This window comes from Rousettus aegyptiacus, unplaced genomic scaffold (assembly GCF_014176215.1).
Source record: "Rousettus aegyptiacus isolate mRouAeg1 unplaced genomic scaffold, mRouAeg1.p scaffold_m13_p_3, whole genome shotgun sequence".
Classification (NCBI taxonomy): domain Eukaryota; kingdom Metazoa; phylum Chordata; class Mammalia; order Chiroptera; family Pteropodidae; genus Rousettus; species Rousettus aegyptiacus.
The window spans coordinates 134,792,341-134,818,632 of NW_023416306.1; the positions used below are offsets into that span (position 1 = coordinate 134,792,341).

At 41.8% G+C, this 26,292-nt stretch overlaps 2 protein-coding genes and 1 pseudogene across 5 annotated transcripts in view; 1 reads left to right on the plus strand and 2 right to left on the minus strand.

Moving 5' to 3' along the window:
• Nucleotides 1-13,859, plus strand: part of PIAS1 (protein inhibitor of activated STAT 1) — a 99,849-nt gene extending 85,990 nt beyond the window's left edge. For 2 of the 3 annotated variants that reach the window (XM_036218222.1, XM_016140979.2), the window contains exons 9-14: nt 896-1,056; nt 2,543-2,673; nt 3,405-3,585; nt 7,425-7,567; nt 9,280-9,317; nt 9,911-10,364. In XM_036218222.1, the coding sequence (XP_036074115.1) occupies nt 896-1,056; nt 2,543-2,673; nt 3,405-3,585; nt 7,425-7,567; nt 9,280-9,317; nt 9,911-10,204 (948 nt within the window). In that variant the 3' untranslated portion in view covers nt 10,205-10,364. Of the gene's footprint in view, nt 1-895; nt 1,057-2,542; nt 2,674-3,404; nt 3,586-7,424; nt 7,568-9,279; nt 9,318-9,910 lie in introns of all 3 variants that reach the window. The other variant, XM_016140978.2, reaches the window with a different exon arrangement.
• Nucleotides 6,205-6,323, minus strand: LOC118600795 (annotated as a pseudogene).
• Nucleotides 13,860-16,056: 2,197 nt separating the features above from the next.
• CALML4 (calmodulin like 4) lies at nt 16,057-24,086 on the minus strand. Of its 2 annotated transcripts, XM_016140977.2 has the most exons (5): nt 23,871-24,022; nt 23,742-23,772; nt 20,917-21,057; nt 19,117-19,305; nt 16,057-16,373 (listed from the first exon to the last, which is right to left on the minus strand). In XM_016140977.2, exons 1-5 carry the CDS (start codon nt 23,871-23,873, stop codon nt 16,276-16,278), a joined length of 462 nt encoding a protein of 153 aa, XP_015996463.1. In that variant the 5' UTR covers nt 23,874-24,022; the 3' UTR covers nt 16,057-16,275. The 2 variants fall into 2 exon arrangements, with proteins under 2 accessions (XP_015996463.1, XP_015996462.1); XM_016140976.2 differs by lacking the exon at nt 23,742-23,772 and having other exon boundaries at nt 23,871-24,086.
• Between the last annotated feature and the right edge of the window lie 2,206 nt (nt 24,087-26,292).

A 26,292-nucleotide genomic window follows, 5' to 3' on the forward strand; every position in this document is an offset into this window, starting at 1 on the left:
TAGCCTCTGGAGACCCCACAGTGGTAATCCAACCTTTTCCAGGGAAGGGGGTTGTTACGTGGCAGCTCCCCTGGGAAGGCCTCTGGGCAGTTTCTCTGCCTTCAATCAAAGCTAGAAGTTCAAGTACCAGATGAAGCAGATTTTATTATTCATAGTACAGACTCAACCTATGTCAGCTTAAGAAACATTTTCCGAGCAAGAAGATGAAGTCTCATAACATGTTGGAGGTGCTAGGGGTCTAGGGTCTTGATTTCCTGGGAGTGTTTGCTGAATTGCCTGTGATGGTGCCCAGTGAGGGAGGACATACAGACAGTACCCACACTTGGCTTTCTTCTCAGAGTTGCCGCTAGCAATTAAGTCAAACATTGTAGGAGATGCTTGCCATTCAGTTCATTTTGACCTACAAACTACTCTCATTTAGATATCAATTTGATAGTAAATGTCATTGTATTTGTGTACTACAATATTTAATAAGGTATTTTTTTCCTTTCTGAAATCTAGTAAAATGTTTAACTGTTTGGAATCAGGGACTACTCTAAGAATGTGGTAGAAGCACTCTCTCCAGAAAAATACACACACTTACACAATTTTGAATATTATTTCAAGTTATGGACCTTCCCCCGTAAAGCTGATCTGTGAGCTTTGGAGTGAGGGTAAACAACCCTTGCTATGGACTTTTCATAGTCACTGTTTAATATTCAAAGAAATACTGTAAGTTTTTAACCTGTAGTTTTTCCACAGAAAAATGTGTTTAATGTTCTTCTGTATTGAGGAAAAGTAAACACAATATGCTTAAAATCAGAACACATATACATTATGCTTCAGGAAATTTTTTGAAAACTTAAATTTTGATCAACAGTTGTCTAATACTTAATTTTGTCTCCCTCTTTTAAAGCTTGGTAAAATGCGGCTGACAATTCCATGTCGGGCCCTTACATGTTCTCATCTGCAGTGTTTTGATGCAACTCTTTATATTCAGATGAATGAGAAAAAACCAACTTGGGTTTGTCCTGTTTGTGATAAGAAGGCTCCATATGAACACCTTATTATTGATGGGTATGTCAATATAAAGCTTTTCCTTTTGCCTTGAAATGACATTATCTGAGTTAGTTATTCATCAGGTTTGGGATGAAAATTCTACAGGTTGTGTTTTCTGAGTTATATATTTTTAGGATTTTCATGATTTTGAAAATCAGTATTTTCCAAAGTAAGTAATATTATGAGCATTTTTCCTTTTTAACTTGATGTCTTCTTGTTTTGGAAATGTATGCTTTACTGTTAGAGCTTCCTGACATTTACCATTTAAAACAACAATGGTTCTAAACAGGGTATGCTTACACCTTTCCCAGACAAGCAGACCGTTTTAAAGAATGAGAGTTATAAACCTCTGGTTAACTTAAGGTCACCAAAAATTGGACTTTTTTGTAGAAATTGGCCTGTTTTTGGAGATTTTTTTATGCTTCAGTCATGGTCCATTATACTTCCCAGCTGTAGGGGCTCCTCAAACAGATCAGCACACTGAATGAATAGCAGCTTACTTTGTTTTTCTATTTCCTCTGAAATAATTGTCTCCATCTTTCTTGTCCACCTATAGCTTCACAGCAAGAATTTTTAATACCCCTATGTTTTATCTGTCCTACCAGACATCTTGGAATGTCTTCTAAATTTTACACTATTCTTTAGCCTCCTTTCTCCTGTTTTTTTGCCACAGAACAAAGAGAAATTATGGGGGGGAAATGTCTTAATTTCCTGTACTCTCTAGTAAAACACTTAAGGCAGCTTATCTATAGTATTTAAGAAAATATAGGAGTCTGAAGATGTGACATAAGGAATGGAGTACATTTAGCAATACAAGGGTAACCCAGAGCCTAAAAGATGTTAAATTAATGGGGAAGGGGAGTGAATTTTATGTTTAATTTTTTAGGGATAACAATGATCACTAATAAATCTGAATCAAATAGTAATATTCTACCAACTCTATATTATATTGCTTCAGATTCCTCCATCAACTGGGACTTTTCTTATTTTAAAAATCATATATATACACATGTGTACATATATATACATATACACATTTAAAGAAAAATTGAAAAATGTAGGAAAATTGAAAGTTTTTATGATGGTGTTTTCTGATTTTTGTTTTCACATAATTGTGAAATATTAATATTTTCTATCCTTTGGTTTTATTTAACATTATAACTTAAGCATTTGACCGTTAATTTTACACACATTTTGCAAATTGTGTTTTTTAATATCTGCATATTTATCAAGGAGACGCCATTCAATACATATTTTTGTATGTATTGCTTCAGTTTATTAAATAAGATGTTTATTGTAGGCAATTTGGACTATGTAAAAAAAGTATAAAGAAGAAAAATAACTTTTTCTATTTAGCCCTAGATTTTGAGAACAAATAACCTGTCCATTCCACTTATTCTTTCTTATTTATACTTGCACAAAACATAGGTTGAATGTTTTTGAACAGTAATAATTGTATCTGCATGTAGAATGTGATATTCAAAGGCTAAATTGTTTCTTATAGCTTGTTTATGGAAATCCTAAAATACTGTACAGATTGTGATGAAATACAGTTTAAGGAGGATGGCTCTTGGGCGCCTATGAGATCAAAAAAGGAAGTACAGGAAGTTTCTGCCTCTTACAATGGAGTTGATGGTGAGTATTAGTTTTCCAGAAGGGTGGGGCAGTTTTGCTGTTGTAAAGCCTTGGCTTTCAATATTGAAATGCCCAAATTTTATTTAAAAAAACAAAAAACAAAAAACATCAGTTTATGGATAGCTCAGTAACTCTTATTAAATTATTGATTAAATGTTCAAAAGTAGTATAACTTCTTTTAAACTCACTTTTTTGCCAGCTTTCAAAATTATATGGTATAAAATTTCAAAGTAACATAATCTAATAAGTCTTTGTAAAGTCAGGCTTTTGAAATAGTAGCCTTTTAAATTTTTAACAGATTTGGTATAGAATCATGAATGTTTCCTCATTTACATTTTTTTTCCTGGCTTTTAGTATGGTTTTGCTGGAAAGATGCTATGATTTTAAAAAATGTTACCATAACATTTCTTAAGTATATCAGGTACCGTACTGGTAAACATATGTACTATATAGTCTTTGCCCTCGAAACAGCTTTTATTCTGAAGTGGACATACATTTTTATTGTTTTCCTAAATTCAGGATTGTTTTTCAAAAAAAATCCTTTAACAACTAATAGTAAATGGTAATTTTAAGCTTAGGAAAACAGAGCCACTCTTGGTTTTCCACTCTCTGACCCCAGCAATATTGTAAGTCTAAACTATAACTGATAAATTAATCCATTAGCACACTGAGAAAAAAAAGAAAAATGTCATAGGTCTTTTTTGCCTTGTGTTTTAATCATTCCCAAACAGGATGCTTGAGCTCTACCCTGGAGCATCAGGTGGCTTCTCAACACCAGTCCTCAAATAAAAATAAGAAAGTAGAGGTGATTGACCTAACCATAGACAGTTCATCTGATGAAGAGGAGGAAGAGCCATCTGCCAAGAGGACCTGTCCTTCCCTATCTCCCACATCACCACTAAATAATAAAGGGTAAGTGCAGAGCCCTCAAAAAATTGTGAAAGTTAATTTTGCAAGTAGAATTAAAAGATTTGCCAAATGAAATGATTATTCAATATTGTAAATCTTAGCAATCAGAGGACAAGTTGAGTTTTCCCTAGGTATGTGACATTCTTGAGGAGTTAAGATAATGCATTAAAAGGTCACTTGGATATGGTATTGATCATACCAGAAAATGGTTCTCATACAGTGGTTTTCATCAGAATCACCTGGTGTTCATCAGAATCACCCGGAGGGCTTATTAAAACACACATTGTTCCCCACCCCATATCTGATTCAGGAATAGGGACTTAGAATATTTGTATTTCTAGTAAGTTCCCAAGTGATTCTAATGGTGCTCATAGGATTTAGAATATTTACTCAGACTAGAAAATGTATGCTGTAAAATTAACCCTAAGTAGAGTGTTGCAAGTAGAAAGCAGAAGCAGCCCAAATAAAGGCTTTAAAACTGCCTCAGAACGTGTAAGGCAGGCATTGAAAGAAGTGTAAGACTTAAGTTACAGTAGACATGCTTTCTGTTTTGCAGACTCATTTCCCATTAGTATCGTATCAATAATAATGTACCTTTATGCTTTAGCTCAATCACGAAACACTGTTAACTATTTTATGTAAAACACCCCGTGTTAATATTGGGTGATAATAAAATGAATAAGTATAGTCCTAACCTTAAAGAGTTTAACATTTTGTAGAAGATGGTTAAACAAATAGCTAACTCTAGTTGTACTCTTAGACTGTTGTTAGTCTCATGAGACACATTGGGGATTCTCAGCAAAAAGACTTCACGTGTTGCTGAAGCACAGTTGTAGTACACTAAAGGCTAGAAATACATGTGCCCCCTTTTAGGTATGTATCAGGAGTATTACATGGGCCGTTGTAACCAAATAGGAGTTATTAAAAAACATCTCCTTCCAGCAAACTAGCACCTGGAGAAAGAATGTACATGAGAGAAGGATAGTCATTAGAATGCTTTGGTACAGATTTCAAGGTTTAAGAGGGAAAGTTAGCACCAGACCAAGAGCATGCATTTCTGTGCTTGGAATCAGATTGTTTTCAGGTTTGATATTCTTTGATGAGATGAAAAGATTTTCTATTTGAATATATTTGTAGTTACTTGAAAGGTAAAGTTGCAACAATAGAAGCACAATCGTAATAAATTTAGCTCCTCACTTGTTAGAGGACTTTGACTATTTCAGGAATCGTCATAATACAATCAAACACATTACACAGATTGATATTTTCACTGTAGAGTAGCTTATCTCGGCATACAGACAGCATTAAAGTCATTAAAAGCAGTATCATTATTCTAAACAAAATGAATATTTAAACACTCGTTCTACTTTAAATCCTACTTTATGAACATTCACCTCTGATTAAAGCCTACCTTGATGGCTGTTACCCAGCAAGCCTGACCTTGTTATTTCATATACTTATTTTATAAATCTGAGTGGGAGAAAAAGAAAAATCAAATTATCAGAAGCTGGCATAGTTAGAAAAAATATCTATAGAATTTTGATTCTATAGATATTTTATATGTAATATCAAACCATAGCATGACAAAATACGTATATTTATTTCTTTAAATGCCATAATTGCAACATTAAAAGTTATGTCATAAATCTCTGGGTATATAAATACTTTATGGACTAAATGTATAATTACATGTGTTAGTTTACTCTTTAGAATATTAATAGTCATATATATATAAACTATGCAATAATTTTACTGTCTGAATATACATTTTGTCTTAAAGGAAAGTTTTTTGAGTGTTTAGAAATGTAATATTTCTTCTTTGGATATTGACTTTGCTGTTTCTCCAGAAAGAGCTGTGTTTATTATATTCGGAAAATTACATTAGATGCATTAACTACTTCCTGAGCTTCCCAGTGCTTAATTCAACCCAGACATAGTATTTGCAAATGGCAGACCTTTCTGTGTTTTCAGACTAAACAAGCAACCTGAAAGTTTGACATTTTTAGAAGAATAACATCATATTCAGTACTAATGGCCATTTTACAATAATGACTAGTCAATAAATAGAAGCCTAAACCCAGTATATCCTGTTTGTTATTGTGTTTTGTAAAGGTAGAAATGCATTTCAGAATGTTGTCACAAAATGGGAAGGAAAGGAGCCAAGCAGGAATTAGAAAGAGGCAAACATCAGTAAATATAAAACACTTTGCTGTCTTCAGCCGCTGAGTTTTTAGTATTCATCCAGAAATTTCCTTTGCTATTTGGTATACCAAGATGTTTTCAAAGACTAGCATTTCAACTACTTTCTTCTTTCTCGTAATCCCTTAGGCATTGTCAGAAGAGACAGCTAATGGAAAATGGCACTTTTTATAGATGTGAGAGGTTTAATTGTTTCCATTAGATGAAACATTTTTATGAAGCAGATGAGAGTGTACTTCGTGCTTCATCTCCCATTCATAAAATGTGGTAGATGGTCACAACTAGAACTCCATTCCTGGAAATCCAACCTTAGCACCTTTTAAAATATTCTGTACTATTAAAGTTATATCTCCACACCCCTAGTATTTTACATGAAGTTTTGTTGTTGTTTTTGTTTTGTTTGTTTGTTTGTTTTTTTAATAATGCCTACAGCACCTGGTATTCCTAGATTGTCTCCCATCCAAGTACTAACCAGGCCTGACTCTGCTTAGCTTGTGAGAACTAACAAGATCGGGCATGTTCAGAGTGGCATGGCCGTAGACTACATGAAGTTTTAAAAGCAAAAGACAACCTCTATATGTCTTTTTTTTTTTTACTTTATTTTCTATGATTTATATACCTGTTAGCTTCCTAACAGTTAGGATAGCACATGATCCTTATGTTTGCACTCAGGACTATTAGAATTCTTTTTCTTTTCAAAATCATTTCATTTTTTTCCCTCCTTTTTGCTTTTTGACTAATTTCTGGCAAGAAAACAAGGTTCGACTATTCAGCTACTTAAACATTTCACTCTATTCCAGACCCTCTTTTTGTTTTTCGTTTTCCATTTATACTGTTCTCCCTTTGAAACCTCTCCACACCTGTTCATTTTGGAGCATCTCTTTCCCTTGTATTTCTCTGCTTTCGTTCATTCAGCAGGCCTTTTATGTAAAACAGCATGCTGGTGGCTATGCAGGCATTGGATATACCAAGATAAACTGCACCTAGTTTTTGTTCTCCTGAAGCTTACAAGTCTTGCCGCCAGCTGTTGTTAACTCCTCGCTGCTCAGATTGCTTCATTTCCCCAGTCTTGCTGTATGTGTTTTCTTTGCAAGGACTTCACATAAACCTTTTACTAGCTGACAGCCCAGTGCTTATTTTTTAAAAGGTTCCAGAATCTTGGCTGCTATAGATACCTTTCATTTCTATCCATTGAAGTGGCTCAGCCATGCCTTCCGCCTGCATTCAGAAAGTATAAATAATTATGATCCAAAGACAGCATATGATTTATGAATGTTGGATGCTATTGCATTCATTTATTTCTCCGCAAAGTGCTAGTAAGTATACAAGTTATTTCCTAACACAGTCTGCCCTATGTATCTTCACATTCACTTCCTTGGTCTGTGTCTCTTCCTTGGTCTGTGGTTGGTTGAATCCATGGATGCAGAACCCATGGACATAGAGGGCCTACTAAGGGACTTGAGCATCTGAGAGTTCCTGGAACCAACCAGTCCTTTGTGGTAGTCTAAATTATATATTGCTTTCCTTTTGTTTTTATTTCTAGCACAAAAGCTAGGACTCATTGTGAGATGCAGCTTCCTTGTTTGTTAAACTTAAAAGTTCAACTGACTCATGAAAGTAATGCAAACTTTACCTTCTTCTAGCATATTAAGTCTTCCACATCAAGCATCTCCAGTGTCCCGCACCCCAAGCCTCCCTGCTGTAGACACAAGTTACATTAACACATCCCTCATCCAAGACTACAGGCATCCTTTCCACATGACACCCATGCCTTATGACTTACAAGGTGAGTTCTTCTACATTGTCACATAGCATTATGAATGCCTTTGATTAATATAGTCGTCTTCTGGGTGAGTCTAAGGAAGAATTGAAAGATGGGACAACAGGGGCTTGGACTTAGGGAACTGGGAGAAATATATGCTGTGGTCATAGGTAAGCACAGATCTCGTTACTTGTTTGTACCTTCATCAGTAGCCAGTGTTTTACTGCCAGTGGTAAAACTACTGTGATAATCTTTAGGTTTTGTGGCTTCAGAGTTGTTTTGGATGACTTCTTATATATTGATTTGAATATTGCTATCTATGAAAATTATTTTTTGTTCCCTGAATCCAGTTATAATGCAACAGGTATTATGGATAACTATGTTGTATAATATTTTAGATAATGCTGAATTGAGACATTGGAAAGTTAATTTTTGTTCCAATGAAACTGATTCTTTTTTAAAGTAGTTGATAATGTCAGTATGCTCACTTGTACAGTGTATTTTACATTCATAATCATTTACATTATAAAGAAGAATTATTATCATATCTTTGTAATTTAATAGTTTGTATATTAGCCATATTATTGAAGAGCATTTTTTTTTTATTACAGAAGACCATATATGCTCATTGTAGAAAATTTATATTGAAAACCCTATTTCAGCTCTATCCAATAGAGCTTTCTGCAATGAGGGACATATTATAATCTGTACTGGACAATATAGTAGGCACTAGCTACATATGGTTACTGAGCATTTGGAGTGTGGCTAGTATGACTGAACTAAATTTCTAATTTTATTTAATAGTAGTAAATTTAAATGGCCATATCATGTGATTTTAGTAGCTACTCTATTGGACAGTGCAGTCCTATTTTTCGCTTAGCCCACTGCCAGATCTCACTATCAAGAACCACGGTGCTATACATTTTGCAGGTTCTCATGTTATAATTTATTCTAATATAGTTGGTGGATGGATCCCCTAAGTGTTTGTGTTGCTATTATCTTTTTATCTACATTTGCTTGTACTTTTTCCCAAGTTTAGATGTAATAATGGGGCATTTTATTCATGTTGGTTTACTTGTTCTTTGTTGCATTACATGTTCAGCAATATGGACAAGAATGCAAATTAGAAAAGGCAGACTTGCCATGACTTCCTTGTAGCCAGGGACCAGAGCTGGTCTTTCTGTAATAGCCATCACCCCAGCAGACACCCCCTCACACCTCTTCCCACCTTATGACACTGGAGAGTCTCTGAATTAGAATCTGGTACAGATAGTGGCAAGCAAGCAAATTGAAGAAAGAGAAAGAAAATCTATGCTACAACTTAACTTCAAACTTTCTCATCCACAAAATGAGAGCAAAAATAATTACATACCTCATGAGGTACTTGTAAGAAGTAAATTAGAGTAGATCGAAAGGTTACTTAAGAGGAGTCAGAGCATTTGGTGAAAAGTACTATCAATTTAAGGGATTAGTGCTAGATCTAACAAGGGCACCTATAGCCCAAGGTCCCACAAATAGAGTCGGGAAGGGCACATCGTTGCTAAAGCTTTGACTTCAGTCTTAGTAATCTAGAGAAGAGAGGGATGTAAAACATTCAGCTGAACTCTACTATGTTTAAAATTCTAAATGGATTAGAATTAGCGTTTAAGATTTACATGCGTTTTTGAAGTATTGGGACATTTGGGACAGTTTTTTTACTTTTTTTTTCAAAACTGAAATAATTTTATCTCTTACAGGATTAGATTTCTTTCCTTTCTTATCAGGAGACAATCAGGTATGTTATATGTCATTTTAATTGTCTATTAAAATATTTAAAAGTATAGTATGAAGCCAAGAGAAAGAAAATAAATTTTTCTAGAAAATTCAGAGTAGTAATACCCATTACTGTATTGTTAAGGTTTTAAGAATTTAAATAAAAATTTGTCAGCTGTGCCTATATAGTAAGAATAATATCTATTTGTTGGTTTCCAGTACTGATTTATAAAAAAACAGAGAAGTAAATCATATTGACTGATAAATTTCTTGGCCAAATATCTCCATAAGAGAAAGAGGGTAGACTATCCTTTTTCTTGCCACATCTGGGCATATAGCTCTTTGAAAATAGAATCTTTAAAATTGTTTGCAATACAAATTAAAACAATAAAAATTTTATTAATTTTTTTCCCCAATTTCAGATACAACAGTTTCTCTCCAATAATGCAATTATTTCATAAGGCCATTTGATTTTGCAAAATGTTTTATTAAATATTTCAGGAACACCGGATCCTCAGACTCTATTAAAGTTAGGACTTCGTTCTACTGAAAAGAAAGCTTATTAATTTATAAATATAATTAACATTTGTGTTGTCTTTTTTCCCCCATCCCTAGCATTACAACACCTCCCTCCTTGCTGCTGCAGCGGCAGCAGTTTCGGATGATCAAGACCTCTTACACTCGTCTCGATTTTTTCCGTATGCCTCCTCACAGATGTTTCTTGATCAGTTAAGTGCAGGAGGCAGTACTTCTCTGCCAACCACCAATGGCAGCAGTAGTGGCAGTAACAGCAGCCTCGTGTCCTCCAACAGCCTAAGGGAGAGCCATGGCCACACCGTCACAAACAGGAGCAGCACAGACACAGCGTCCATCTTCGGCATCATACCAGACATTATTTCATTGGACTGACTTCCCTGCCCCTGCTGCTCCCACCCCTACCCAGGTTAAGAGAGCGTGGCAGAGAGAAGAGAACTTTGTGCTATGTTTTACCTTATTCTGTTTAGAAAAGTACACACGTGTGTTTTTTTCCTTTTTTTTAGGGAAAAAATTAAAAGAAATGTACAGAGAACAAAACTATATTTTCAGTTTTACTTTTGTATATAAATCTAAGACTGCCTGTCTGATAAAACACTTGTAAAAAAAAAAAAAAAAAGGAAAGAAAAGAAAAGAAAAAAAAGAAAAAAAAACGTACCCACAACCCACCTTCAGTTCAATTTTTTCTGGATTCTGAAGATTTTTTTTTCATCGTTTGTCCTATGGTTTTGGTTTTATTTTACTTCAATGGCATTATTTTATTTGCAATAACAGAAAAGGAATTGCATGTCTGAAGTTTTAAGTTGTGGGCTTTTCTTTGTTGTGGGGAGGGTGGGAGGGGTACAGTTTTAATTTCCATTTTCTAAAAATGACAGACTTGGATTCTGTTTGTGTGTGTGCATATTTTATCCAGCCTTAAATTATAAATCTCATCTGTCCCACTGCATTCCCTGTGTATTTTCAGGACATAGCTCGTGTGTTCAGTGTGTGTGTGTCTGTGTATTTTTCTGTCATTACTGTTCCTTCTCCAGAGTTTGCATTCAGTTGATAACTCAGTTGCCTGCTTCTTTCAAAGTGCTTTGAAGGTCTTGAACTCACATATGAGCATCTTTATTGACTATCCCAATTGCATGTTCTCCATCACATATTCTCTCTTATTTGCTAGATACCCCTGACTATGTTTTTAGAGTTTGGAGTAAAGCTGTCTGGGAAAGGAGTAGGCTTAGCAGACCTGTGAATAATACACTTTAGTCTAGTTCTTTATTCTAAATTTGGATTGCCAGTATTATGTATTTAAACCAAGTCTGTGAACACCTGCTTTTTTGGCCACAGGGTAATAAGTTTTCATGTAAGATCTTCATACCAAAGTAGGAAGTAAAAATAGCTTAGAAAGCCTTGTTGGGTGTCTTGTGCAGCTGACAGAGGTAAAATTACATCACCTCCAAAAAGGAAGACAGTCAATTATCCTAAAATTAAATTCTCTTTGGAAAATACAGTGCACCACACATGTCAATCTGTGGACATCTACTATCTGATAAACAGTTGAAATTCAAAATGGGCTGATCCTTAGCATTTTACTCTGGTTCTAAGCGTACTTTTTTGTTTAGCTATTGTTTTATTTTTCATCTTTTAAAGACAAGCATGACATGAGAAAGTTAATTTTTTTGAGAATTCATGGATCAGTCTGATCTATTCTTATTAGTAATGAAACATGTAAATATAGTGAAAACTGTTTTTCAGGAGATGATTGAGAGCTGGAGAGAAGGAAAAGTGGTTCTACTTGTATTCCAAAATCCTCATCAGAGAAGGTATTACATTCTTCAGGTAATAACTGAAGATATGGGAAGTATTTTTTAACTGATTGAGAGGTTTAGCAGGTTTAACAGAAAAGATAAAGAGGGGGCATAACGATTACCAGTTTTCCAGACTGGATTTTTATATCAGCTATAATGTTCTCAGAGTTGATGAAGGACCAACTTTGTGTATAAAATTGTCATTTTAAACCTTGCAGTGGTAACAAAGTGACCTACTTTAATCCAGATAAATTCAAGATGGCTGTATCTTTGGTTGTATGATAAAATTAATGGTTCACATGACTATGTGGCATCTAAAAAATATGTTTTTTTACAGCATCTCTGCCACTAAATTGTTGACTTGAATTTTGAAAAACAAGTTGGTGTTGATATGTATATGTGTGTGTGTATATATGTATTTATAGACAAGTGTGTGTGAGTGACAAGTGAGTTATATAGTCTTCCCCTATGCATGTGTATTCCACACATACATGGCAGAGTTAGTCACTAAACAATTCGTAATAAAAAAAGAGATTTGTTGTCATTTAAAACAGGACATAGTTAAGTTTTTTAATGAATCTGGTGTTATGGTGAGTAAATATTTTAAAAACTCTCGTTGCCATATTAACTTAGGCTAATACCTAATATAATTTGTGTCTAAATTTGGATTGGGATATAAATTACTTAAATTGTGGAGAGTTGCTTCTTATTTCACATTGCAACAGAAAACATTTTTGTTCAGCTACCTAAGATAAAATGAATAGTTCTCTTTATTTCTGTTTTTTTTTTTTCTTTTTCTGTTGATGTTAAGGGTCTCAAAATTCTGATCAATAACTTTGTGTACGATGCTGAATTACAAACTCTTTGAATGATCCGGTTGAAAACTTGTTCCTGTACTTTCTTCAGCCCAGTTTTAGAGAGGGTTCATTTCCCCTCAGTGTCCTGCATTATACCAACCCAAGGGAAGAATAGGTAATAGGGAGAAATAAATGTTTGTCTAGTGGCTTTGGTTATGTCTCCACAGGAGAAACTAACCATGCAGTTGTCTATTTTAGTTCATTCCACTCTAAGGAGTTTGTTCCCTTCAGTTATTGACTTTCCAAATTGTTGACATTAGTAGTAGCTATCACTCTGTCTCATGGTCAATATTAGTCAATCAGACTTTCATGATCTGTAGTGATTATTAGTAGAGTCATGCACTGCATCTTTTTATTGTCTAAAGTTTTGTTTTTTTTTTAAGCACATAGTTATTTCATCTCTTTTATTTTTTAGCCCACTCTTACTCCCAACCCATGCCAACCTTGACATGCTGTTTGTGGACAAACAAGGATTCTCAGAATCTTTAGGCAAGTAGACCCCCCTTGCCTTGGTCGTTCATAATAGGCGTGCATAAGTTTGGGTTGCTGTACAGTATTGTATGTGTATCACACAACTTTGGTAAAATAGCTGTTTGACTAGCAGGGTTGAAGTGGCTTTTAGTTCTTTTGTGGGCATTATTGGACACATCTTTTTAAAACTATTTGAACCTTAACCATGCCACGCTTAGTTGACTAATTTATTTTGAGCATTAAAATTTTTCTAATTTAGACATTTTCACAATTTTATCATTACCGACTTAGGAAATATTCACAAAAGCTTCTGGAAAATGTGATTTCTTGGCAGATTTTCCTTTGAGTAAGATGTCTGAAACCGAATGAAAATATATCCCAATTTTAAATTGCTAATTGTGAAGGAACATTGTTTTTTTTAAAAAAATCCAGTTTTAAATACATAAACACTTCAAGATCTTCAGGACTTTCAAGCACATTTGAAATTATTTTAGTAAGAATTTTGATTTATCAATACATGTTGAATTCTGTTTTTTACTTAAAGAAAAAAAAAAGTTTAGATTTCAGAAAGAGGGAAGGAGAATAGCTGGTGGTCCCAGAGTGTGCTGCTGTTAATTGTTTAATTAACAAAGGGGGAAATGTATATAAACAGATATAAAAGTAACCATAAATTCCATGAACTTAAATCTGTGATTCATTGCCTTAAAACTTTCTCTCTTAGAATTTCCATACCGCATGCCAAACCAGTAAAATGGCTTTTAAAAATGTATAGTAGACCAATGTCAGTTTGTATAAAAGTACCAAGTGAAAATATTTATTACATGCATTGGAAAAAAATTGTTTACCTATTGAATGTTACCTGTTTATGTAGAGCTCTTTAGATGTAATAAAAGAAAAGCCTTCAGTTAATTTGTCTTCTGTAAAATATACTGCTGGGTATAAAAGGGGCAGTCCCTATGAGAAAAGTGATATGCTTTGTGCTTCCAAAGCACATTTGCATGTTTCCTCCAGAACTTTCAAAGCATGACAAGTAATTCTTTTACAACATGCTTTGAGGTAAGTAATGAATGAACAGCCATCATTCGCCTTTCTTATTGAAATATGGCTAGCTTTGTGATGAACCATAGCATCTGTTTAGTTTTAAATCTGTTTCATTGCAATTTTTGTGCTAAGAGCACTATCGCCTTTTTTGTTAAAAATACTAGGTGCTAGGTAAGCCAACTGGAATTTCAGGAATGAGCATGAAGCCCCCCGACACCAAGTGGCATAAAAGACTTTCCTGAGGCAGGGGTTTAAATCAGAATCCTAACCACTGAACATCCTTAATTAGGGACACTGAGCCAATGGAGATGAGCCTCAGGTTCTGAGGATCACTCCATACCATTTAATGTGATTTTGGCAAGCTATGCTCCAGACTCCTGTTAGGCAAATCAGATTAATAACAGTTGCTTTCAAACCACACTGGGGCTGTTCAGTGGTAGAGACAAAATGGCTTTGAGAGGAAAGTACCCTCATTTATTTTAGCCCAGAACTTACTTGTCCTATCCCATCTAAATCATAAGGATCTACTGTTTAATCCTTAAGTTTAAGCACCTAGCCCCCTCATTTGCTCTAGCCTCTTCTGGGGCCCTGGGAACAGCTGTATCAAATCTGTATTTCTATATTTCTATTTTTAAAGAAGGCTGCCAAATCATGGAACACTCAGACCCTACAAAACCTGGATCTGCCCCTGCTGTGGTGAACCTAGGCTCCCCTAGCTTGATAGTCGTAACTTCACCTATTGGGTGGTTTGGGCCATTGATTGCCTGCCCTCCACAAAACCCTTCTTACAGCTCCCAGGAATTCGTACTCCCGTTGGCCATTACACTGCTGGGAAAATGAAAGAGTCTCTCAGGGCCTCAGTTTGGTCAGAAGCCACGCAGCAGTTGTGAGCATTACACCAAGACTATGATTGTTTTGTCCCCTGCAGTTTCCCTTGTGCCTGGCCTCAGATTTGTCTTGTATAGCCTCCCAAAAGACATTTTCATGTGGTTTTCTTCTGCTTTAGCTACTAAGCACCATTAGATAAAGCCACAATCAGCCCAATTTTGATACATATAAGGATGAAAATCTCTACTACATTTCCTGTTTCCCACCCCCCAATATGCCACTGTGACTCCAACCCTTTTTAGGGCTGTGCTGACACTACCGATGGATCTACAGGTTCGATGAGCACATGGGCAGCATCAGCCTGGCACTTCTTGGCTACGTGATTCGCTTAAGTTGCTTGAGCTGGAATCTTCCCATGCAGGGCCAGTACCCCTACTGCTGTTTTCCAGGGTTGTTGCTGCATCATAGCCACAGCCCATTCCATCCCCTTGTTTTCATTAGTCCTGGGGGAATGGCTTGAAGCATGTTCAATTTGACCCACTTGAGCAGACCGTCCTAATCTGTAAACCTGATTTCCAGCCAGGGGACAGCTGGAAATTGTGACAGGAGCATCAGAAAGGGCCTTCGAAGCTCTCTGCAAGTCCTCAGTGTCACATCTGATGTCTTTTGGTTTCCTTTGGTGTGGGCTGTAAAGTCAGACCACTATTTAGCTGATGCTGCCTTGTTTTACCATGAGTGTTTTCACCCTGTACTCTCTTTATGAATGAATATCCTGAACTGTGTCACTGTGTGTGGAGATGGGAATGAGAATTTGTAAGTGCCGCTGTGGAGCTGCTAATAATGTTGCCTTAGTTTGTTTTGTTTTGGCTCTTCGCTTGTTGCTGTTTCTCACCTAGCATTGGCTTTGTCTTGGAAATGGGGAAGATGGTTCAATATAGAATATAGTCTTTCAGTAGATTGCCCTTTTTAGGAGAAGCACTGCCATGGTAACTTGGGAATGCATAGTGCTCTACAGTTTGCAAAGACATTTTCAAGTCATTGTCTCAGGCTCCATGTCATTATCCACAGGCTCCATGAGGCAAGAAACAGGAATCTAACTTTAGCGAGGATCCTGAGACTTTGAGGAGTGAAATGATTTGCCCAGAGTCAGATAGCTGGGAAACGGCAGAGTCAAGATTGGAACCCACGCCCAACTCCAAACCATTGGCTCTTTCCATGGTATAATGGAAACAACTAATGGCAGTTACTGAAATCAATAAAAATCTTTTATTAAAGACATGCTAATAACAATGACTGAATTCACTTATTTCCATTGCTAAGTTATCTTCTGCTACAGTTCAGTAATGTCATCTTGCCACTGTGCTTGCCATCTCCCTAGAGTGAAAGGAACACTTTTCTTTTTCAAAATTCATCCGAGTTTTCAGATGCAGGGGAGGCTCTTTTGCATTCTCTCCAGTCAGTAGTCCCGCACAGGAATGGTGATCTTGTGGATAAATTCATCATACTTCACTTTGCCATTTGGTTCGATATTTGCTTCTTTGAAAAGATCATCCACTACAATAAATCACATTAATTTTTCAGTTTGGCTTTAGTGATACGTTATAGGAAATCAAGTTCTTGGGGGTTGGGACTCCCCAGAGGTCTCCCTTGAGTATCTAGTTGACTGATCCTATAGACCAGGAAATAAACTGGCAAACAGAACAGTCACCCCCTACTCCTTGGAGACCACTGATACAATTTTGAGTTCATTGGAGTTTCTGCAGGGGCCAGGGGAGAGGGTAGGGAGGAATACTGGTGAGGATTCAGTCACTGAAGCCACCTTGTACTTTTTTGTTAAGAAAATGTCTGACCCTTGTACCTATATTTCCAGAAACCTTTGGCACTTTGGCATGGATTTTACCTTCCATGGCCCACCCTCCCTGTCTCCCAACTGAACAGACACCCCTGTCAGCTCCATCCTGGGCAAGCTTTGGCCTGCCTTTGGCCTGCCTGCCTTCCCTTCCAGATTGGTATGCCCCACCCTAAAAGGAGACTTGTTGACAAGTGGTGTCTGCCACCATCACCATCACCTCTTTACGTGTGTCTTTTGGGGGTAGGGATAGCATAAGAAATTCAACTGTTTCTAAAGCTGAAAGCATACAACACTTGCCATTGTTCTCTGATGTTGCTCTAAAAAAAAAAAAAAATCACTTCATTTACTTGTTTCTTCTGGTTCTGAATTCTTCAGACAAAATACTAGCTGTGTCCCAGACGCTGGCAAGAAGAGATAATGTCAGCTTACACTTTACAGTGGCCCTTCGAGGCCAGCCTACCTTTGGCTCTTTGAACCATCCTAACCCTCTTCTCACTGCCCTGTGTCAACTTCCTCAGCCCTAGACACCCCCGACACATAATTCTGAGCAGTTAGAAAATACCCCGTGATTCTCTGCTTAAACAGCCTCCTCTAAAATGTAATTACTGTGCTCTGTGCCTAAGCCGATAGTAGTGCTGAGTATTTTTAGAATGTTGAGGACACTATAATTTATTTCTTGGAGAAGTTTCTACCCACCAGCCACTTGGTCTAAACCATCCCAAGTGGACAGCTCCAACTCCAGTTCCAGAGCCAAACACCGAGCCTCCTGTCTGGAAAAGGGGACACATCTAAGGTTTGCCTGCTGGGTAGTATGGCAGTTGACTCTGTACCCAGAAAGAACCAGGGTGCTGAAGTCAGCCTGTCCCAGGCCTTAGAATGCAGACCTTCCCCACTCTTATCCAGCTGCTCCAAGGATGCTTCTTAATAAAATTGAAGATTTTCTTTTAATCACCAGAGTAAAGGATTCCTAGTTCTAGTATCATCTTTTCCCGTCTCCCACCACCAAAGGAAAAGACTTCAGTCTCCCTCTTTGTCAGGAACACTCTGCCAGTTTCTTTGAAATGTTTCTTGACTGGTTAGACAAATGAGAAGTGTGTACAAGTTTTGAGGCTGTGGTATTGCTTTAGACAGAGGTCATTAACCATAAAAATTAAGGCAGTCCCCAGCTGGCCCTGTCTGCTAACACTCCACCTGGTACATAAAAGGCCGAGCAGTGTCCTCAGAGCCTAAGGGAAGGGGAGCCCATGTTCCCCCTGTTCACATTAGAACAGTCACAATGGGAGAGGAGATTACGAAAGCTGCTAGCCTGAAAAAGTGGGGGAAAGCTGAGTGGCTTCTGTAGCACTATTTTTAAATGCTTTGCTCTGCGCCTTTGTGACTGCAGATAAAATCTAAGCAGCCTGCTTTATAGAATGTTAGCTCTTGGAGGGACCTAAGGGATCGTCTATTGTAACCTCATTTCTCAACGAGGAAACTGAGGAGGGTGAGAGAGGTTAAGAAACCTGTCTGAGGTCCCCCAGAATGAGGGGAAGCTAGGATTCAAGTTGAATTCATACCACAACCTTGCAGCCCCTCTATTGGTTTGCTGTGATTTAACCAAAGCCCTGACAGTATTGAAGCCCTTCTCCTCCATCCACTTGTGTCCTAACCCAGCCTCTGAGGTTGGTGGGTGTGGACTCTGGTGGCGACTCAAAAGGGCAGCTGTGGCAGGACTGAGGGGCGAGCTGGCAAATGGCCCAGTATTGGGGTTGCCTTTTACCATGTGTGAAGGGCTTTCCCAGAAGACCCAGGCCCCTTGTCCTGCTCTGAGGCAGGATGGCATGCAGGGCTGCTGCTAGGTGTGAGGTAAAGGCCCCTCGTGGGGTTCTGTGACCAGGAGTCCCAGAAAGGCCACCACAGAAAACCCTCTGGAAGACCTATTAGAGCTGGCTAAGTCATAAGGAGAGGGAACAAAGTAGTGTCTCCATTTGGAAATGGCATCAGCAGCAATTTCAGAAGACAGCGATGGCAAGGGGAAGGAGCCTGAGATGGGCTGGGGTTAGGTGGGTACAAGTGTTTAATAAACCTGTGTGCAACTCCCAGCTCTGCTACTAACAAGGCACTCACTTTTCCTGTTCGTTTATCAGTATGTGGGACGTTAGTGCTCCCAGAGATGTCGTAAGCCCTAAATGAAGGTCCACAGTGAAAGCTTAAACTCAGGGTGAGGCCCAAGTAGACCCCAATTGAGTTTCCCCAGGCCATCCCTTCACCCTGTCTTGACTTCTCTCCCCCAGGCTCCCTAGCTCTTCCCCTGGGCTCCAGTCCACAGCGTACCAACCCTGACATCTAGCTGCAGTCTTCTGAGGCATGCATGAAAGGCCATGTCTGCACAATCCTAGTGGCATGATCTCCCCTCAACTCCCTAATCCTCTCCCACTATGGGGAAAGAGGGACCCAGGCTATTACCTTCCTTGTGCGTGAGCTTCTCGCCCAGTTTCATGAGTTTGGACCGCAGCTCGGATGCCATGATGTAGCCTTTCTTCTCCTTGTCTGCCATCAACATGGCCAAGAGAATTTCTTTCTTTGGGTCCTCCTGTTTTATTTGCATGTGCATAATGGTCAGGAAAGTGGAGAAATCTAGCTCTCCATTTCTGTCTAGGAAAACCCCAAACACAGCAGAGTAAGCAGGGAGGAAAAGGCTCTTGTTAGAGAAGTTCAAACCTTCATGGCCAGCTCAAGGGCCACATAATTCAGGAAGTCGCATGATGGTGGCATGATGGATGCAGCCCCTTCTCCTGAGTTCCCACCATGGATATGTCTCATTTAATCCTCTCAACATTCCTCAGGGGCTATGGTTGTCATCATCCCATTTTGTCCACTACAGAGACAGAAGCTCAGAGTGGGGAGTCACTTCACGGAGCAGTGGCAGGACCAGCATGACGTACCACCTCCTACTGTTCCCTTCTGGGTGCTTCTCTCCTGCCCCGAACTAGAGGGAAGTCCATCTGCGTGCCCATCCCCACTTTAGCAGCCACCACTGCACATCCACAAAGAATGACTAGTGACCACATCTGGGGCCTCAAGTCCCAGTCCTGCCAGAGCTCGTCACCTGCCTGTTCCCTCACTGCAGCCTCCACCCCAGGTTCCCCCGCCCATACCCCTCCTCCAAGCATGCCTGGGGGCCTTGACCTGGCCCTGGCAGGGGTACAACTGCAGGAAATCGGAACTTCCCCTGACCTCAACTTCCTGTTTGGAAGACACAGAAACCAAAGGAAACCACCACACCTCAGAGGTGGAAGCGGGGGATCTCAGTCTCTGGGCACCTCCTCACCAGGCTCTAGGCCTTTAGGGCCCCCCCCCCCAGGCCCAGCCCACAATGGCTCCTAATACTGCTGCAGGCACATTCTGATGTGCTCTCAGGGTAACCCCAGCAGCAGGTGGGAAACCCATCTGAGAAATGAGAAATCTGAGGTCCAGATGGGCTGCAGACCAAGTGATCTTTCCTGGCCAGCCCCTTCCTCTGGCCAGTCTTTCCTTCCTAAGAGTCCAGCTACCAATGCCACCCTATTCTTTGACATCCCTCTTTTTCTAAAAAACAAAATTATTTGTTTCTGGTTATAAAAGTTCTATGTCCCCATCGTCAAAAATACAAGAAACAGCAATAAAGGAAATGAAAATCATCCATAATCCCATCACCTGAGAGAACCACCTGACAATGTTTTGGGTGGTTTCTCTTCCACCTTTTATCTCCCAATACTGCATAGTTTTTAGGAGGTCAGTCTTCAAAACTAGAAGCATTGAGTTCCGACCCTTAAGCGCTTGGGCAAGTGACCTGAATCTTGATCTTTACCTGTGAAACAGTGCCTACTTCATAGGGTCGTTTGAGATGAACTCTTGACAAATATTCAATAAAGGGAAATTGTTCTGTCAAAACAACATTGGGGTCACTGTTAGCACGGTCTTGACTGCAAGTTTGTGATAACATTGTTGGAAAGCTTAGAAAGATCCCAGGGTCCTCTGTGAAATGCAGGTGTTATCAGTTGCTGTAAGGACTCAAGAAAGTGTGAGTGGTGCCCAGCACACCTGCCTCCACAGCTCCCAGCTGGTGACCTCTGACTACCACCTGCCCCTCAAACCTCTGAGCTATTTACTCCTTCGCCATCTGCACCCAACTGTCAGGCCCCTCCACAGGCCACAGCTGCCCGGCTCTAGGCCCACCCACCAGCCCAGAACACTTCTGCCCTGGCCATGGCCCAGCCCACTCACCTATCCCATGAGTCTGCAAGTGCCGCTGTACCTCCCCCGGTGTCGGGCTGGCCCCCAGGCACCTCATCACCACCATGAGGTCAGAGGCTTTTATCTTCCCCCGCTGCTGCTTGTCGTACAGGGAGAAGCATTCCTTGTACTCTGTGCACAGCCCAGAAGGGAGAATCAGGAGCATTCCTTCACCCTCCACCCCCACGCCCTCTGTCCTCTCCCTCACGCCCACTTCCTCCCCACTGCCCCTCCGAGGGTTCCCAGAGACAGCAAATAAAAATACAGGACTGCCGAGTTAAACTTAACTTCTGATAAACAATGAACACATTTTTAGTATAAATATATCCCCCATTTTTGCGTGGAGTATACTTTTACTAAAAGTATCTGTTGTTTATCTGACATTCAAATCTAACTGAGAGTCCTCTTATCTGGCAACCCGATCCCCTCCCTCTCCTGACTCCCCTTCCGCCTGCTCCTTTTCTCTCCTTTGCTGCCCCCTTCCTCCTCCCTTCCTTCCCCTTCCTCTGCTCTCCCTTTTCATCCCTCCCACAACTGACTAAAACCACAGGGAAGCTTTCCCGCCCTCTACGGCCAGTGCAGGGAGACAAGGAGCCATTAGCAGGGCATCCAGACACCCAGGGGACCTTTGTGAAGACAACTTATGTGGGTAAGGGGGATAATCATTCCTCTGGTTCCTCTGGGTTACTGAGAGGGCCAGAAATCCCCTCTGGGAAGGCCTAGCAAGACAGTGGCTCTCATATGTGGCGACAATTATTATTCCGAGTCCACTGGTCCAGCACCCCTCCCTCGGCTGCTAAACTGTCAGGCTGCCCTCTGACGTAGGTCCTGGTCCTGTTCTTAAAGTCTTCAAAAGGTGCTGACTGATAGGACGTTCTCCCAGGCACAAGCCCAGATCCCGCTTGCTGCTCTCTTCAGCCCTTTCTCCCTTGGTGGAGACGAAATGGCCTCTCTGGAGCTAAAACCTCTAAATCCACAGCTCTGTGGAGCAGGGCATCCACCTACATCCCTGTCCCCAACTCAGCCCTGGAGGCAAAGTGAGGCCAGCTGGGAGCTCAGAAAGATCCCTGCTCCCCCCACCCCAGGAATTCGGATTCAGGGCCTGGGGGTGGGGCTGCCGTCAGAATTGGTCAAAAACTCCCAACCCCTGAGGCCCAAAGGATGGCGCCTCTGCTGGAGCTCGGTTGGGGGTGGGAGAGGGGCTGTGATTTGACAAGTGAGGCCGCACGCCAATGAATGCAACTTTTTGCCAGTGACAAGTGATCTATTACTATTTCTTGCCCTTGTACAAATCATATTCATTAACGAAAACCTCTTTCAAATCTTCAGCACTACTGATTGCCATAGGGCCCCCTCTTTAAATTTTTTGTACAAATGCAGGGGTTGGAATATCGTTTGATCTCACAGTACTTAACAGTGGCTGATTTTGAGCAGGCGGCTTGCAGAACCCCTGAAATGGTGTCACCAGGCTCATGCTAGCCGGCCCCAGCACATGGCTGGGTGACCCCCAGGCTGCACCAGGCCCAGTGTCAGGTGCACGACTGACATTGTCCTCTCTGTCCCTCACAGCAGCCTAGTGAGGCGGTGTCATTATTGCCACTTCTCAGATGAGAAAGCTGAGGCTCAGAGGTGATAGGGCCCCAGGTCCGCTGCCTTCGAGGCCCTTGCTTGTCCCATTCCAGCAGGCCACTCCTGTCCAGCCTGTCATTCACTCCTTAAACATTAGCAGCTGCTTTCTTGGTGTCAGACACTGTGATACAACAGGAGCTTCCCTTCTTCCCGTCTGGGAGCCTTAGAGGCCCCAAGGGAGCCTCAGAACCAGATGCGGGTGGGGGACACTGAGGCTGACAGCTGAACTCCTGCCCCAGGACCCGTACAATCTTGCCTTGAGACAAGGACAAGAGAGGCCGCCGCCCTGGGCCTTGCATTTTAAAAGCCCCTGGTCTGCCCCTCCCCTTGGGGTGAAGATATCGAGGGGCCTATGGGAAGGTGCCCACCTGGAACCTACAACCTACCCACTTATTCGTCTTCTAAACCAAGCTCTGGGTACCCATAACCCTGAATCCTTGCCCGGGTAACCCTAAGCCCACCCCCAGGGCCTGCAGGACTCTACCTGAGCTATGCTGGACCTCCTCTGGTACAGGTCTGGGCCCCTGGGTTCTGTGTAACCCAACTCTTCCCCTTGGCCTTGTGTGCTATGTGAAACTGAAGCCTGCTTGGGTGCCGAGCAGGTTAGGGGATCCGGGTAACAAAGCACTCCAAACACCAAAACTGGGCTCGATGTGAGGGCAGGGAAGACCTCAGAGACCACCTAAGCTGAACTTCCCCCTTAAAGATGCAGAGATGGAGGCCCAGAGAGCATCCTGCCGGAGAATGCAGCCCTGGGCGTTTTTTTTCTGTCTCAGCCAATCACAATGCCCCGTCCCTGGTCGTCCCTGGTCCGGCCCTCAGCCCTAGTCAATAAATAGTGTCACCCTCTCCTCTCTCCGTCCCCTTTTCCCTTCCTCCCGTATATCCGACCATCAGGTTTTGGAAGAAAACCAGTGAGCTCTCTTGCCTATCGCCCCCACTCCTAAATCACATTGGCGGATGTGACACCGACATCTCTGCCTCTGAGCCTTAGCCCCCACCTCCACTGAGCCGCAAGCTCCCTAGCAGAGGGGCCTCTGGCCTGTGGGCGAGGGGGGGGGGCGCCCAGCTCCCCCCGCAGCAGCCCAGCAGCCGTCTTCCCACCAACAAAAACTGAGCAGAGCAAATTGCCTAATGAGACCCATATTTTGCTTTGAGTTGCTAATTAAAGAGCAAACCCAACCTACCGTTAATTTGGTCCTGGGAAAGAAACTTGGCCTGCAGCAGACAGAGGAAAACGGTCAGGGAAGGACTCCATGAAAGTGATCCCCCTCTCAACCCAGGCAGCCTGGCAGGTAACTCGGACCCTCGCTTACCATCTGGGGGCTTCTGGGTGCAGCCCTGGGCTCGGGGCTCCCACGACTGACTTCTTGGTTTCCTTCCTCTCGCTTGGAGTTGAAAGTCCAGAAAGTCCGCCAAGCTGGGTGGAGGCCCCTGTCATAAATCCGCGGCTGCCATGGAGACCAGGCCCAGCGCCAGGGGTCAGATTCCAGCTTCCCTCGCACAGCTGATGCCCAGCACGGCCTGGGCAGAGCAGCAGGTTTTGAGAAACACAGGGCTGCAGAAGTGCCCCCGCCCCACGGCCTCGGGCCTGCATCCAGAAGCTGAGGCTCTGGAACAAACAGACAAATGTTTCTTCCTGGGAGCTCTTTCTGGACTTTGGAGAAGGGGTCAGTGACACACAGAAAGGGGGGCCTGAGATGGGCTGAACCTGCACTCTGCCCTGAGCCTGACTCTGGAGAGCTCTCTCCCTCCTGGGACTACGTGGGGAGCTGATGAGGTGTTGGGCTCATTGCACACTGTGTCACGTGAGGGTCATCACACACCACTGTGGGCAGGGAGGAAGCTCGGCCGTGGTGGCAGAGCCCGGTGACCGCCTCCACCACCACCCAAGCCTTGAGATACAGTATGGAGAGAGGACATGGGTTTCGGTGCTCTCGGACCAGATTCCGATCATTTTGCTCCTGCTCGTTTGCTGAGTGACCTTGGCCAGTCTTTTCGCTGCTCTGTGCCTCAGTTTCCTCACCAAGCCTCATTATAGGACTATTGAGAGACCCAAATAGCCAGCACATAGCTGGGTCTCAATGTGTCAGTTCCCTTCACTCCTTCCAGGGCCCCTGGGGATGGGGATGGTGCCAGCTCCGAGGTCTAGGCCCTACACACTGGGCTCCCATGGGGCGCAGAGAAAGGCCTCTTAGGTGACTTTTCTAGCCAGAAAGCTCCTCCTTTTCTTCCTTTCCCTTATCTCCTCTCTATAGGCCCCACTCCTTCCGGCAGAAGCTGCTAACTCCCCATTTCCTCAGTGGTTTGCACTCCTCCCCACCACCCCACCCTCCACACACACACACACACACACACACACACACACACACACACAGGCACGCACAGGAAGTGAGGGCAGGGTAGAGAGTTCCCTAAAGTGGCTGAGCTGGACACAGCTGGGTTCTCACCCTCCAGCTCCTTGTCCACAGTTCTCAGTGGGGCTCCAACTCCAGGATTCTGCCCACTTTGTCAAAATAGGCACGTCTTGCCACATAGCTTGTGTTCTGCTTCTGGCCAGGGGACAATTGGGTCCTGGGGAGGTGCTGAACATGTCCAGAGGAAGAGGGACCTCTGACTAATTTGTACAAGGCTCATAGACAGGTGTGTCTCCCTTTGGTCCATTTCTCTCCTTCCTATCCTGACCACCTGTGTGTGGAAGTTTCTTTTTTTCCCCAAATCCTGCATTGAGTCACCTCTTCACACCCAGATATTTTCAACTGGAGGATTCTGACTCCTCACTGTTAGGGATGAGAAGAGGAGAGGCTGGTGGAGATGCAGAAGGCAGGAGATGGGGGCTTCTCACTAACACCCTTGTGGGAGAGAGGCGAAGGAGTCAGGTGGGACCTTGGAAGGTCCGGGACACAGGGCTGAGGCTTGGGGTGAGTCTGGAGGGGCGAAGCCAAAGCGCTCACTTGGAATCACCCCGCATTTGAGAAGGGGCTCCTGGGGGGAGACATCTCCCTGGGTTTACGTGAGCGTGTGCTGGGGCTCGAGGCTGTGTACAGCCCGACCGACACACCCTCGCCAACTCCTTCCTTTGGTGTCTCTCATATGATCAAAACACCTGCATGAGGGTGGTGACTACATGAGGCTTCGCTATACAGAAATTCATCAGGCTGTATGCTGTACTGTGTGGTGTGTATGCTACACTTAACTCAATAGGAAAAAATCAGAGCCCCCTCCATACCACCCGGGGGGCCAAGCTTTGGTTCACCTGAAGGGCTCAGCCACCAGGTTTGATTCAGCAGGTGGAAGGGGGCAAGGATTTGCATTTTCCTCCCCCATCCTGATGCATCCAGTAGGCCACGCTTTGGGAATCACCAGCCTAGAGTTTTCCAGGTATAGTGAAGCCAGGTTACAATTAAGAAGTATTTCCAGTAAACTGCCCAAAGAGATCCCCGTCAAAACCAACATAAATCTCTGAGGTGCCAATAATTTGCTGTAATTCCTTTTCCATTCTAAATATGTTAACTCTTGAACAACACGGCTTTGAACTGTGTGGGTCCACTTATACGCAGATTTTTTCCAATACAGTAAATGTATTTTTTCTTCCTTATGATTTTCTCGACATTTCCTCTAGCTTACTTTATTATAAGACTACAGCATATAATACATATGACATACAAAATACGTGTTACTAGCAAGGCTTCCGGTTAGCGGTGGGCCTATTATCACCTGCGGAGTCCCAGTCACAGA